The sequence below is a fragment of the Anastrepha obliqua genome, chromosome 5 (assembly GCF_027943255.1).
Source record: "Anastrepha obliqua isolate idAnaObli1 chromosome 5, idAnaObli1_1.0, whole genome shotgun sequence".
In the NCBI taxonomy this organism is placed as follows: Eukaryota; Metazoa; Arthropoda; class Insecta; order Diptera; family Tephritidae; genus Anastrepha; species Anastrepha obliqua.
This window is the reverse complement of record NC_072896.1, coordinates 40984984-41000609: the sequence shown is the minus strand read 5'-3', so window position 1 is coordinate 41000609 and position 15626 is coordinate 40984984. Positions and strand designations below refer to the sequence as shown.

General features: G+C 37.2%; 1 protein-coding gene across 2 annotated transcripts in view; it reads right to left on the bottom strand.

The window, feature by feature from the left end:
• Nucleotides 1-15626, bottom strand: part of LOC129247547 (hairy/enhancer-of-split related with YRPW motif-like protein) — a 29320-nt gene that overhangs the window by 2750 nt on the left and 10944 nt on the right. For both annotated transcript variants that reach the window (XM_054886707.1, XM_054886706.1), the window contains exons 3-6: nt 6213-6515; nt 5895-6144; nt 228-396; nt 21-164 (exon numbers count right to left, since the gene is read on the bottom strand). In XM_054886707.1, coding sequence (XP_054742682.1) covers nt 21-164; nt 228-396; nt 5895-6144; nt 6213-6515 — 866 coding nt within the window. The remainder of the gene's footprint in view (nt 1-20; nt 165-227; nt 397-5894; nt 6145-6212; nt 6516-15626) is intronic.

Below are 15626 nucleotides of genomic sequence, written 5' to 3'. Positions count from 1 at the left end.
CTTTATAGATGTTCTCTCACTTTACTGCGATCTTCAAAGCTCTGTACAGCATTAATATCTATTACATTCGGTAAGTCGGTACCGGCAATCAATGGCCGCATGTTTCCTTCACTTCTGCTCGACCCTGCGCTAGATTGAGGTCCATCGGGATTGTTGTTCTCATCCTATGCAAAGAATAAAATTTAAAATTATTTTGTTCAGAGTTTTATTTGACTAAATGGTAGTACTTGTGAACTTAGACGTTCAGAGCAGGGAGAATTTGTAGAATGTGCAATTGGTGTGCCAGCAGGACTAACAAAAGTTGCTTTTGATGCTAAAACATTCGAGGCGGCTTTACTGAAATCTAATGGATTCGAGTCTTGGCTGCTGTAATCTAATGAATTGTCATCCGCTTGACTGCAAATTTTAATTTAAGCAAAATTTGTTTTAATATTTTTAAAATTAAATGCACAAACGTATTTTAAAGAATATATGCATGTTTCTATGTATGTATGTAAATTAACGTGCACCATGGCAACTTAGTATTTTGCCAAGTCTGATACGCAACCCTTCTATTTTTGTTGTTCCAACTCAAAAATAAGATAAGAGCGATAGGAAAATAAATTTAAACAAAACGACAACGGTGTGAGAAATCCATTTAACTCTGGCCTTATTTAAAAAAAAAAATAATCAAGGGATGTAAAGTCGCACCATAGCGGCGGCGAATTATTGAACGCTCGCGGTGAAACAAAATATTTAAATAATGGTTATGGACTAACTAACATAAGTAGCGACTCTTAACTCACTCAATATTTGTTAACAACAGCGAAACCATTGTATCCAATGAAATAAAAGTTGCTGTGTTATGCGACTATATAAGTCTTGAATTATAAAGGGTTTTCCAATAACAGGTGTTATTTTGAATAGCCCGCTATTTCGGTAGATGCCACTTTTGAAACTGTCATTATTTGATATTTGACAAAAGAAACTACGCTATTGATAAAAATGGAACAATACACGCTTAAACAACGCATTGAAATTATTAAAATTCACTAAAAAAATGGTGAAAATTTCGTGAAGCACCTTGTCGGACCGCAATACAGAAATTGGTGAAAAAATTCGACATGTTGGGACAAGTTAGTGATGTGAAGAATAAAACCCGTGCACGTCGCTCAAGAACAGCCGAAAATATTGCTGTTGCAGCCGAAAGTGTTGAAGAAAACCTAGGTTTGTCCATTTCTCCTTATAAAGTCCAATTAACAGAAGAACTCAAGCCGGCCGATCATCAACACACGACGTTGCTGAATGAGTCTTTGCTTGAAATGCATAAAAATGATCCGGAATTCCCTCAAAAAATCATCTTGAGTGATGAGGCCCATTTCCACCTCGGTGGCTTCGTCAACAAGCAAAATTGTCGGATTTGGGGCTCAGAAAATCCAAGAGTTATTGAAAATTCTCTCTATCCTCAACGTGTGTTTGGTGCGGTTTATGGTCCGGTGGAGTCATTGGACCTTAATTTTTCGAAAGTGAAGCTGGAGCAACAGTTACGATGGATGGATTGCGCTATCGAGAGATGATTAATGATTTTTATGGCCGGAATTGGATGGTATTGATTTGGACAACGTTTATTTTCAACAAGATGGCGCTACGTGCCACACAAACAACGAAACCATTGATCTTTTATTAAAATAACTCCTCTTATTGGAAAAGCCTTTCCCTCGTTTGTTTTTTCATGTACGAAATTTTTTGTAACTTTATCTCTTCTAAACATGCCCTCGTACTACATACTATACAGTCTGCCTAATGGAAGCGTGACGGGCAAAATTCAAACTTAGAATTCCGTTAAAAAAAATTAAAATGCTTTTTGCAATATGTGCTGTGTAACGTAATATGTTAGTTTTGTGAGAAATTTAGAAGGAGTGTTTCTATGTACATAACCTAAAGGTCCAAAAATTTCATGTGCATCTACAGTTAAATATTTGAACAAATCACAGAAGTTCAAAAATAAATGGGTGCAATAGTGTATCAAAGTTAAAAACGTTGACGACTTCCCCGGACGAGGCCCAAAACAAACCTCTGTAAAGCAAGACCAGAAGATTATTGATTTGTTTGTGACAAATCCGAACTTCCGTTGAGTCGAAATAGCAAAATGGGATTGATATGTTGGATTGGCCTTCGCAGTAGCCTGATGCCAACCCTATTGAAAATGTATGGGCAAGAGTTAAACAAAATCTCAAAGGAAAAGAAATGTTGATGCTCAAGCAGTTATCAAGGAAAATTAGGTTTATTCGGGGCCAACTACCTCCACAACTTTGGTAGAAATAAACACAAAGTATGGCTCGAAGATGTGCAGCCATTATAGTCAATGAAGTGACCATACATTTACTTTAATATAATATAATAAGCCCATACAATGCAGTTGATTAGAATCGCCTTAGACAAATAGTTTCCAAGTTATGACGGTCACACAGACTGTATTTAGATATGTAGGCGCTATTTCAGTTTTTATATATATATATATATAATTGGCGCGTGCACCCTTTTTGGGTGTTTGGCCCAGCTCCTCCTCCTATTTGTGGTGTGCGTCTTGATGTTTTTCCACAAATGGAGGGACCTACAGTTTCAAACCGACTCCGAAGGGCAGATATTTTTTATGAGGAGCGTTTTCAGGGAGAAATACACTCGGAGATTTGCCATTGCTTGCCGAGGGACGACCGCTATTAGAAAAATGTTTTTCTTAATTTTGGTGTTTCATCGAGATTCGAACCTACGTTCTCTCTGTGAATTCCGAATGGTAGTCACGCACCAACCCATTCGGCTACGGCGGCCGCCTATAAACAATAATAAATAACTTTGGCGTTTGTTTCGGATAAAAATGGTGTCTTATGAATTCCAGTGCTTCTTAACTGTTTACGCAATATTGAGAGGGCATTTCATTTGTATATTCTTTTTTGCCCGAAAAATTGAATTTAAAATTTAATCAAGTTTTATGTTTTTCCTTTGTTTCATTGAGAAAAGTGCTTGGCTGAATGAGGTACCAAGCCTTTAAAATTATGAAAGCTATATTATAGACCATTGGCGGCCGCCGTAGCCGAATGGGTTGGTGCGTGATTACCATTCGGAATTCACAGTGAGGTCGTTGGTTCGAATCTCGGTGAAATCAAAATTAATAAAAACATTTTTCTAATAGCGGTCGCCCCTCGGCAGGCAATGGCACACCTCCGAGTGTATTTCTGCCATGAAAACGCTCCTCATAAAAAATATCTGCCGTTCGGAGTCGGCTTGAAACTGTAGGTCCCTCCATTTGTGGAACAACATCAAGACGCACACCACAAATAGGAGGAGAAGCTCGGCCAAACACCTAACAGAAGTGTACGCGCCAATTATTTATTTATTTTTTTTTATATTATAGACCAAATTAAGAAAGTAAGTATGTTTTTGGCGATGGCGATGCCCTTAATGCCATCATGAACTTGCAACCCTAAACGTTCAAGTTAAAACGGGTTCTGGCGAAACGAGGAAAACACTGTTCCCTGTCAGATATGCCACTAGTTGTCGGAGCGGTGCACACTGTTCTCGAGCCAGCGGATAATCGGGTGCCTTACGTTCGCTTCGGTAGGAAGTGTGATGTTTTGATCCGAGATACAGATCAATGGTTAAGTCCAAACAACCTATTAACGGGATTTCAGCACACTTTTACATCGTCGTATCCAAAACCAGTGATGGTAGCGGATCTGGATGGTACTTTGACGAAGACAGACACTAAATACTCCTACGCTAAAGGCATTCGGCAAAGACGATATTCTTAACGGAAATCTATGTCAACTTAAATGTAGCCTGCTGGCTAATTGAGAAAAAGTGGCAGTAAAGCTGCATTAAAAGACTTTGCTAACACACGCTGCTCTTCGAAATTAGTCGATGAATTTAAGACAAAACTGAACAGTATTGCAAAACGCAACAAAGATTGTCTTATTTGGGTGCCTGAACAATGTGGTATTACAAGGAACGAGTTGGCTGACAAACTACCTAATGAAGGCTCATAGAGGCGTTAGTCTGAGTTGGACTCCTGCAGAGTAGTCAAGTGCTTTGTGAAAGAACCAAACAGGAAATTAGTGGCCTTTTTCTAAAACTTGGCCTTTTTCTAAACAACTTATTAGGAAGGACCTGAGAGTACTGGTGGTTGTAGTCACAGGATACATCGCCTGTGGTCAGCATAGTCAGCATATTGCTACCATGGGAATCATTGGCGACCCTGTATGCCTTTCCTGTCTTGAAAATGAGGACACTGCAGAAACCTCTTTCTCTGTAGTTGCTCGTTTTCTACTAGACTCAGTCTTAGGTTGTTGGGCTACGATGTACTGAGTATGGATAAAGTTCATACTTCACCTCTTCCGGATCTCTTAAGATTGATCGTCTAATAATATTTTTGGCTCATAAGACATGCTATTGACCAAAAATTGTAATATAAAAGCTTTACAAGTAGGTACTTAGCCATGGATCTGAAAGGATTAAATTAAATTTGTTTATGTTGTTAATGACTATCGCGCCATGCTGACTGCGTTTTTGTTTCCAAAAATTAATTAGCCAAACATCGACGATATTTGGTTTCAACAAGATGGCGTAACTTGTCATACAGCGTGCTTAACAATCGATTTATTGCACTGGAGTATTGCATTGACGCCATAGGGCAGACTTATTGGAAAAAGTAGTAAAAAATTGGACTGATCGAATGGACCATGTAACTCGTAGGCATATATAATATATACCGGATATCATATTCAAAAAATAAATGCCATGATTATTAGGGTGGTCCAAAAATGCATGGGAAAAAATTTATATTAAAATTTTTATGCTGCCGCCCCCCATAATGGTAAAGAATGAAAAATAAAAAGACCCGTATTTTTTTTTTTTAATCAGACCATATTTAATGGTGCCGCCGGGGCTTTGAAATATCCCATGTATTTTGCATGGGAAAAAAATACTTTTTCGTAGATTTCATGTAAAAACCTGGAAAATGAATATATTTTAACCGGATACCTCAGTTTCTCTTCATAATTGGTCAGGGAATAACAACCAATTATGAAATAATTAATTTTTTTGTATTAACTATTTTTTATAGAACCCCAAAAAGCCCCCATAAAACGAAAATCTAAGAAAAAATCGAAAAACAATATTTTATATTACTTTTATGAAAATAGTTAATACAAAAAAAATTAATTATTTCATAATTGGTTGTTATTCCCTGACCAATTATGAAGAGAAACTGAGTTATCCGGTTAAAATATATTCATTTTCCAGGTTTTTACATGAAATCTACGAAAAAGTATTTTTTCCTATGCAAAATACATGGGATATTTCAAAGCCCCGGCGGCACCATTAAATATGGTCTGATTAAAAAAAAAAAAAATACGGGTCTTTTTATTTTTCATTCTTTACTATTTTGGGGGGCGGCAGCATACAAATTTTTTTTGGACCACCCTAATGATTATCTACCGGATTATAATGAAAAAAAAAAATCATTCTAATAATATTTATGTTTGGCATTATCATTTCAAGTTTTCAAGCTCTTAAACACGCTATATATTGTAGTATTTATGAATTATGTATACTTCGGAAATGTTCTCTGTGTGTAAAAAATATTCCAAAGGCAAAAATAGTTAAATTTGATTGTTCTTCTTGGGAGTTTCACTTGCAATAAATTAACTGCTTGAATGGCTGTGTGGCATTAGAGAGTGAAATGTACCTAATTTTAGTAATTTATAGATTTTCTACTTAACATTTGTGAAAAGAAAAGCTATTGAGCTGTCAAATCTAAATAATGACAAAAATGAAAATCGTTCTAGAAAGACCCTATATATATGTACATATGTATGTATTTTTATTACAGTATAAATTATTTTATAAAATTAGCTTACGCCTTTTTTGTCGCTGAGTTGATGTCATAGCAACTACTGGATGGACTGTCGGCATAGGTTGCAGTCGAGTGAGGGCATATCTCAATGTCTATTTCAGCTATACATTGATCCAAATGTCTCAGAAGACGTGCTTTGGACCCTGGTTCAGACAAAGAAGGAATATTTCCAAGTGGTGGAGGTTCAGGTGTGGCCAGGTAGCGAGCCACCTCTCTAGCGCAGTCCGTGTACCCAGCTCTATATTTATTAATGGCTGCGGACGTGGTAGAAAATTTGTATTATAAATTTTATGAAAACACGTTAAAAAATCTCATGTATTACTTGTATCATCGAGATTTCGATGCCGCTGGAAGTGACGTACAGTTAATTCCAGTATATCAGCTTTTTCCAATTTTGTGTGTTTAGTTTGGCCATCGGTTGTTTTCGATTGATTCTTCGTCGACTCCAATATGAGGGCCTTTAGTATGGCCAAACTTTGATTGATACGGGCACGTCGTCGCTTTTCCATAAGTGGCTTGTTTGTTCGTTTCGTGATATCCTGAGATGAGGTTACATTTTGTGAAGATGTGACTAGACCTATAGATTTTACTGCTCCTGTTGATGCTGACGCAGAAAATCCCGTTCCTAATAAGAGATAAATGTAATAAATACCCGTGCATTGGTAATGAAATTATTTAAATAAGAAGTACTAAGAAAAAACCTTTATGGGTAAAATAAAATTTTTTGCGATGCCCCTAATTTCTTTGCCGGTTCTAGCAATTAAATTTAAACTGGAATCTAGATTAGGTTGTAGCATGACCCATTGTAATGCCGGAAGGAGAACTTACTTCGGTATCTCCTAAAACCAATGTGAACTGATCAAAAACTTCCCTGGCTTCCACACTATTGAGTTCTTCCAACTCTTTGAAGAATTGTCTACCTAGAATGGCGAGTTTTGGCACTTTCGTCTCTTCCCCTTTTAATCTTCACAGCTTCTGCAAAAATTAGTCTTCTAAGACTATGTTTATTTCGGTTCAGCAGGGATTTTGTGCATTTAGCATTAAGAACGGGCTACCATTTCCGTGCGATTCTACAGGTAGGCTCGTTACGCCATCTTTCATTCGCTGTAAATAAGTAGCTTACATGTCTGTAAGGGTATTATATTATTGTCTATGCAATCGTTAGGCCGAGTTTGGTGCCGAGCCTCGCTGGTTCATCTCCCTTACAATTCCGACCGATATTGCAATAGCCGATATGTTTCATTATATTCGAATTGCCATTCTGAGTGACAGTCAAGAGGTACACAAGGCTTTATCATCCTGTGAGATGAAGTCCTCACTGGTCTTTGAGTGTATCGGGAGACTTATTTTATTAAGCACGCACAATCGCATCCGGCTTATTTGGGTCCCAAGACACAGGACTAGAACTGGGTACGAAGTAGCGAACGCATAGATCAGAGAGGCTGCGGTCTTGCCATTAATAGGACCCGAGCCATTCCTTGCTATGGGACCACACACCATCAAGGAGAAGTTTAGGAGTGAAGGGCTAAGGCTAACGGAGGTTTGGTGGAGTGACTATGCGTTCTTAGCATTTTTGAACACACAACCAATTGATTTAAAAAATTAAGACAGTATTCGATGAATAATCATATTAATAAGGGTTTGGTGATGCTTGAAATAATCTCGCTGCTGGCGGAATATTTTAAAAAGTCATAGTAATGGTCTGATTTATCAAAACTCAGTTTGCCAATTCTTTATAGACTTTAAAATTTTTTTAATAATTTGCAGATTTTGTTCAAACTTGGTAGAGACGATTTCGATGTGGATGATAAAGAACGTCCCGGATGGATAAAGAACTATGAATTTCCAGAATTAGTGGCAATACTCAGAGAAAGACCGTGAAAGAAGCAACAAGAACTATCAGATTGATAGGGTTTGACTTAGCATTGAAAGCCTTGGGAGTGATCCAAAAGCGAAGAAGTTTTCTCATGCGCAAACAGCTGCTCAAATGACAAAACTGGAAGCTTTTATGTATCGTATTTAAAATGATTATGAAAAGTGCGTACATTACGATAATCAAAGAGGAAATAGTTGTGGGGCCGCGATACTAATGCTATGCATTAGCTTAGAGACTGGCAAAGTTTCATACAACAACCTGTTAAGAGCAGCCACTTGTATTTCAAGGATTACCGATCCATTAGTCTTACTTCAACATTTGAATGGCTACTAGACTCGAATGGGACCTATCCTAATAAGTTCTTTAATACATCATTGAATTGGCAATTAAAATTGGGTCCAATTATCAAATTCAATTCTAAATAAAATTCAATTCTATCAAAAATCAATTCTAAATAAATTCGTTTTTTTATTGTAAAACTTCGTAACCAAATTTTACTAGATCAACGGGCCGGGATTGCAATTTTTGAACATTATACTTTGGTACAGCCCTAGCCCGGTACGTTATCAAAACTCACCTAATTTAATTCACCACGTCAAACCAGTTTTTTTTTCAAATAGGAATCAAATTGGATATTTTTTGCGTAGCGCAATAAGCTAGGCGAAAGTAATTTTTGAAGGTTAGCCTAGCTTAATCTCAATCCAGGCTCTTGTGAGGTACGGTAACCCACCCATGTGGAGGCATACACCACGATAGCAAGAGAGGGAGTTTTAGCAGCGGCACTCCGATTGGTGGCAGAGAGCTGGTGAGGTTCACATTATACATCAGCTCCTATGCAAAATATGGACGGATGAGTACGTGCCTGTTGATTGAAATTTAAGTGTTCTCTGCCTAATTCATAAAAAGGATGTTCATGAAATATGTGCCAACTATCGCCCAACGATATTTTCAGTCGAGTGATTTCGATAATCTGGTGCTGGAAAACAATGTTCGCACTCAACCGCTCAGACACCATATTTCATAGGAGCGTACAATTCTTGACGTATGCTGATGATACTGATTATCGACCTTATTAACCGCGCCCTTAATACTGATTTTTCTACGCTGTATAAAGAAATGAAGATAATGGCTTTGGTGATGAAAGAAGACAAGGCACTTGAGCGTCGACACTGACGCCACTGAGTAAGAGACTTATAATACGTACACATATAAGTAGATGATCTACTTTTTTGTGCTTAACTCCCAGTCCATAATTAAAAAGCGAGATACAAATACATACATACCATACAAAATTTCTCTCCCAAAATTATAAAATAATCTTAGATAATAACCACACTTTTTAGCATAGAACCCTGTGTTTTCAAAACGTCAAAATAAAAACTAAATGAAATGTCCTCTTATCACTTATAAAATATAATATCGAATGTCGAATGCGTTTTGCTGCCATAATTTTTTTGAAACCTGATTAAACGTCGTTTACGGATTTTCCCCAATTACGGATTGTTAGCAGTCAATTGCGCAATTAAATTAACTATTCCTTCTCTTTGCCTTTTCTTCATATCGTTAATAATAATTAAAAAAACCAAAAACACCGAAATATTCCATCAAAATAGTTTCTATGAAGAAAAACCTTTCTCAACTGTATTGACAGCTGATAGTCAATTTTGCAGGTAATCTGCCATATGTGAACGGGTAGATTAATTTTATGGATTTATTGGTACTTAATGCATATATGAACGTACTTTTATTACTTTAGAAAACAGAAAATAGGCAATTCGAACGACGAACAAAATTCACACCTTAAGTCTCTCATCATTTCTGCCCAATTGTACGGCGCAGAAAATTGGACGATGACAGCTTCCGATAAGGCAGCCTATGGAGTGTGCGAGAAAAAGATTTCCGTAAGAATTTTGAACCTTCACGCGTTCTTTATAAGCTTTACGGCCACATAGGCAAAGTGTGGCAAATAAAGATCCATCTGGTTAGGTTATTTTGTTTGAATGGATACAAACGCTTCAGCTCTGAAAGAAATACATGGGGCATCTGTTAGCGATAGCAGAAAAGAGGAAGCCCGACTTTGTGTTGTAAAAAAAGGTGGAGAAAGGCTTGGTTGGATGTATAAGTAGTGAGTCCAGTAGGCGCTGGTTAGTACGAGGAAGAAGCGTCTGGCGTGCTGTGCTAAATTCGGCTTAAGTCACTCAAGGAATTATCACGCCAATCAAGAAGAAGAAGCTAGCTTAGGTAAAAGTAATTAGGAGAAGTCATTCAAGGTAAGCAAACCCAAATATGGTATAAGGAAAAGAAGCCCGTTTTTCTAACGTTCAGTGCACTTAAAACTTATTGGTTCCGATTTGACACATAGTTGATTCCATTGGTCCCTCCATTTGTGAAACAACATTAAGACGCACGCCACAAATAGGAGGAGCTCGGCCAAACACCCAAAAAGGATGTACGCGTCAATTATATATATATATACATATATATATGGGTAGGTATAAATTACACAAACAAACAATAATTTGTCCATATCAGATTCATAAATATAAAAATATGTGATATGGTGTAAGAAATTTTAATAACAAAAAATTCAAAAAGCTATTGGTAACAGGGTGACAGAAGAGGTAGTTTTAATTCAAGAAAACTTTTCGTAACGTCACTAGAAAATGCCTATTGGAAAAGCAAGGGAATTGTATTTCTATATGTCATAAACTTTACACGGCTAAAATTATATTTACGGGGTTGGCAAGGTACCGTACAATTGAAAAATAGTTGGTTGTGGTTTCAAGTCCTCTAAACATTAAATTAACTATTAAAAACTTTACAAAAAAAGATAATACGACACTTACGATACCTTGTGAATCATCCAATTATATTTTTTAAATTATAACAAAATTCTGCAAGAAACATTTAAATATTCACCATGTAAATGCCGCCTCCGAACGGCAATTGGTTTTTTTTATGAGAAGTTGTTTTATACCACAAGTACTCTTGGAGATTTGCCGTTGTCGCCGAGAGGTGAGCACTATTACAAAAAGCTTGTTTACCTTTGGTGTTTCACGACCACACTTGGTTTCGAGTCCGGGTCTTACGCATGGTAGTCACGCACAAATTATTCGGCTACTGTGCACTATGGGACAAAAGCGGCTGCAGCGTCTCAAAAATCTATAACTTTTATATTTGATGATAAAGCAAGACCAGCATACATTCAATATTGCATGAACATTTGGGCGCCAAGAAGATTTGTTTTCGTTTGCTTTCAATTGTCCAAAAAAAACCAAAAACTCGTGCCGATCGGTGTAAAGATATGTTAAAGAAATTCAGCCACGGTGGTTCAAATCACATCTATGACATTGTAATGTATAATGTAATGAGATGAAACTTGGATCTACGCATATGAATCGAAGGCAACATAGCAATTGGTAGTACGGGTGTTCCAAGACGAGCTTAATCCAACAAAAGTTGTTCGCGGAAGAAGCACCTCAAAGCAAATGGTCGCTTGATTATTCGGAAAATCTGATCATATCGTAACTGTATTAGTAAAGAAACTTAAAAAAGTAAATTTTGAGTGGAACACAAGAAGTTTGCGAAAATGAAGGAATACCAATCACCGAAGACGAAAAATCTTTCACCAAGACAATGCGAGCTCTCGGATATCGGTTCACTCAGAAGAGTTTTTGAGCACTGAAAAGATCGCATTAATGGGTCATCCGCCTTATAGACCTGATTTGGTACCTAATCATTTCTTTTCGTTCTTCCCGAACATCAAAAATGAAATCCGAAATCAACGTTTTTCAATGCCTGAAGAAGCTGTTGAAGCCTTTAAACAGCTCGGTTTGTCGCTGGTGCGGAATACTTTCTTGCGTGGATTGATCTAATTGTTTTGTAGCCCAAACAGGCTTACCTGATGCTGAGGTCTGTAGAATTACATATAGTGTTTTAATGAATCTTGATCAACCTCTGTGATTTCCGCAGGGCCTGTTAATAGGATTGCGTCTGAAATAAATTCACTATCGCCATTTAAAGTTTGTTTGTATCCATTTTTTCCTGAAGAGCCATCGCAACCTCATTTGGTAAACAGTTTAAGAGATTAGATCTAGATTCGCAAAGTCAATATGTAATGTACGTGAAACAGTGTGGTCCAATAATCCTGAAACTTCTCTATAATAAGTATCAATTTTTGAATGCTTGCTTGCGGGGGATAACACACCTTTGTCTCAGCGTGTGATAAAATGGTAAAATATCGCAATTCTCTTCATTCAAACATTCTCTTAAGTGAATATACTGAAGTGACAAGTGAAAATCTATATAAATACACAAAGCCTCGAATATAAGCTTGAAGATCTAGAGTTATTCAGTAAATTTTCCTTAATCTACCTTTTTTTGTCTTTCGTAATTTTCCGCCGCATGGCTGCAACAGCTTCGTCTAACTCTGCCTACAGTGCATACACAGGCTTACTTTGAGAGAGGATTAATTATTTACGGTATTTTACAAAACTATGTTTGAAACTTTTTAAGCAGAATTATCTTTGAACTTAATTCTATTAAAAAAACAAAAATATTTAATTAAAATTAAAACGGGTATTTTTGGCTATTCTACCGATAAATTTACTTAATTTGAAGCGGTACTCGGGTGACAGTTTGGGAAAAAATATTCTTTTGCATTCACACGCATTCACATACATATATGAAAATCATAATTGATTGGCGGTAATATTTCGACAGTGCCACGGTGGGCAAAGAGGGGATTTTGGTCTCTACACACACCCCTCTGTGCAGCAAACAACATGCATCTAGCCATGTGGGATCGTTACAAGGAGCTGAAAAGGGAAGAGAAATGTATTACTAGAAAGAAAAAACGAGAGGTCGAAATACGTGAGTGCGAAGAGCTTGAGAAGAGGGAAAACTTTTGCTAAATAGTGCCAATTGCGCATGTCACAGAGAATGTGAATATCCCGACCCCCCAATGAATGATGACGGGACTGTCGTTCCGCTACCTAACCATGAGAGGTGAGAATAGCGATAATACGGCTAAGAACAACAAAGCCGCGGAAACTGACGGACTGCCGGCTGAGGTATTAAAACAACGCGACAAGAAGCTGGTAAGATGCAGCTCTTATACAAAATATGGTCGAATAAAAGCATGCCGACGATTAAAATTTAAATAGGCTTTTCCAATCCATAAATGGGTTGATCCTGCAATCTGTGCCGATTATCGCGGAATTAACCATCTAAATATCGCATGCAAGATGCTATCGAGCGTCTTGTGTAAATGAATGAAGCCCACCATCAACTGACTAAGTAGACGTTATCAGTGTCGTTCCCACGACAGTCGGTTCTACGTAACCGGAACGACCCGGATTTATATCCGGCCAAGGACTGTCACTTCAGCAGCATTTCTCGTATATGCACGGGGAATGTTTATGCTACTACTACAACAACAACAACAACAACAACAACAACTTTATCAGTGTGGCCTTAGATCTGGAAAATCGACAATTGACCAGATATCCACAACACGCCAAGTCTGTCCTTAAACAAACAGTGGGAGCACTCGGCTGTCGACACTTATGACACTGTTCACGGTTATGATTTTGAAGCCGTAAGAGTTTTCATTTATTTATGAAGCAGCATTAACACCGATGATAATATCAGCCGTGAAATTTAACGGAGAATATCTCTTGCTAATAAGTGCCACTTTGGACTAGGTAGGCAACTGAGTAGTAAAGTCTTCTCTTGCCGAAAAAAACCAACATTTTATAAGACTCTCATCGTGCCTGTCCTACTGTATGGCGCAGAAGCTTGGACGATGACAACATCCGATGAAGCGACGCTTGGAGTGTTCGAGAGAAAGATTCTGCGTAAGATTTTTGGACCTTTGCACGTTGGCAACGGCGAATATCGCAGACGATGGAACGATGAGCTGTATGAGCTCTACGACGACATAGACATAGCGCAGCGAATAAAGATCCAGCGGCCTCGTTGGTTGGGTTATGTCGTCTGAATGGATACAAACGCTCTTAAAGTATTCGACGCAGTACCAGCTGGTGGTAGCAGAGGAAGAGGAAGATTCCTTCTGCGTTGGAAAGATCAGGTGAAGAAGGACTTGGCTTCACTTGGTGTGTCCAACTGGCTCCACTTAGCACGAGAAAGAAACGACGTGCGCGCTTTGTTAAACTCGCTTTAACCAAAATCGCAAAATCGCCAATTAAGAAGAAGAATATTTCGGCAGTGGTAAGCGGCGCTGTCAAAAGTCTACCTAAACTTCAAAAATATATTAAATTTTCATTGAGTTGGGTTAATAATCTACAGTGCAACTACTAATACATTTTTTATCCTTTTTTTATCCGATATATTCCAAAAAGTGTACCACTCATGCATTTATTTTAAAATCTTATTAAAATTGACATCGCTAATTCTTTGTTCATTTTCTTGCTAGAATGTAGCAGTTATAATTGGTAACTTTAAACGCGAGTTTTAAATGAAAATAATGCGAATTATGAATATTTTTCTACGCACTATTTATGTAGGTACTTTGAGCATTCCACTATGAATATATTTTAAAAATATTACAATATTAAACCTGTACTTTTGCAAAATGTGTTTTTGACACGGTTTGGGCGCCACTGTCCCATAGTGCGGACAGGCTTAATGCGCATTAACTCGTGCATTATCCCCATACAAATGGGCATCCACTCTGCCGTAGATGCAGGAATACGCATTTAACCTTTACTGGCACGATTTACATAAATACTTATGTATCTACATATGTAAAGATTTATGATTTCATATAGCGATAACTTTTAGTTTTGATCTCATTTAAAAACTATGTATTCCTGGTCGCTGGCCAAAATTTTGTTTTCTCTAAGAATTTCAGAACAAGATTTGTATTTGTTTTATTTGCTGTTTTTTGAAATTTTTTAGTTATCTTACCTAATTCTGGCAGTATTTACAACTGTAAATATGGGAATATTATAGGAAAATATAGGGTCTAACTTTTATGCAATAAAAAAGTAAATAATGGGTATAGGAGTATTAAATTTTTAAATGCCCATGATTATCTTCAATGTGGAAAACCAACCGATTTTAATTTGTAAACATGAAACAACTCTAGGGGGAAAATACCCTTCCAAATAATGATGAAGAGAAGTCTCCTCGGTAAACAAGCATTGTTATTTTTTAATAGTACCAACTAGAGATATCTGCGAACCTGCTCAAATATTAGTCACTGAAAAGGATGTGAAAAATTTTTCAAAACAGATGGTTCAATGGTATTGAAATTTGAGTTGTGGATTCCCGTAACCAACAGTATACCAACAAATCACACAACTCTTTTTTTGTCTACATCGTACTAAACATATTTACGACAGTTTTCTTAATTGGAATGATGGCATAATTCAAATAACTTTTTTCCACCAGGATCTGTTCATTTTTATAATGGCGATAAAACTTTAGCTACGTAAGTACGTAAATAGTGCCAGCTTAGGTAGTTAAAAATTTGTGCACGGCGTAGGCTAAACTGAATTTTAAGTTCCACTTTGGCAACACTGTCCATAATTTATAACTTTTGCAATATTTTTATTTCACCGCCCTTAATTTATACTTTTTGCAATATATTTTATTTTATTAAGTCCTAATCTCCGCGAAACATCAAAATGAAGAAAAAGTTTTTTTCTAATAGTGGTCGTCCTTCGGCAGGCAATGGCAAACCTCCGAGTGTATTTCTGCCATAAAAAAGTTCCTCATAAAAATATCTGTCGTTCGGAGTCGGCTTGAAACTGTAGGTCCCTCCATTTGTGGAACACCACCAAGATGCACCAGAAATAAGAGTAGGAGCTCGGCCAAACACTCAAAAAGGGTGTA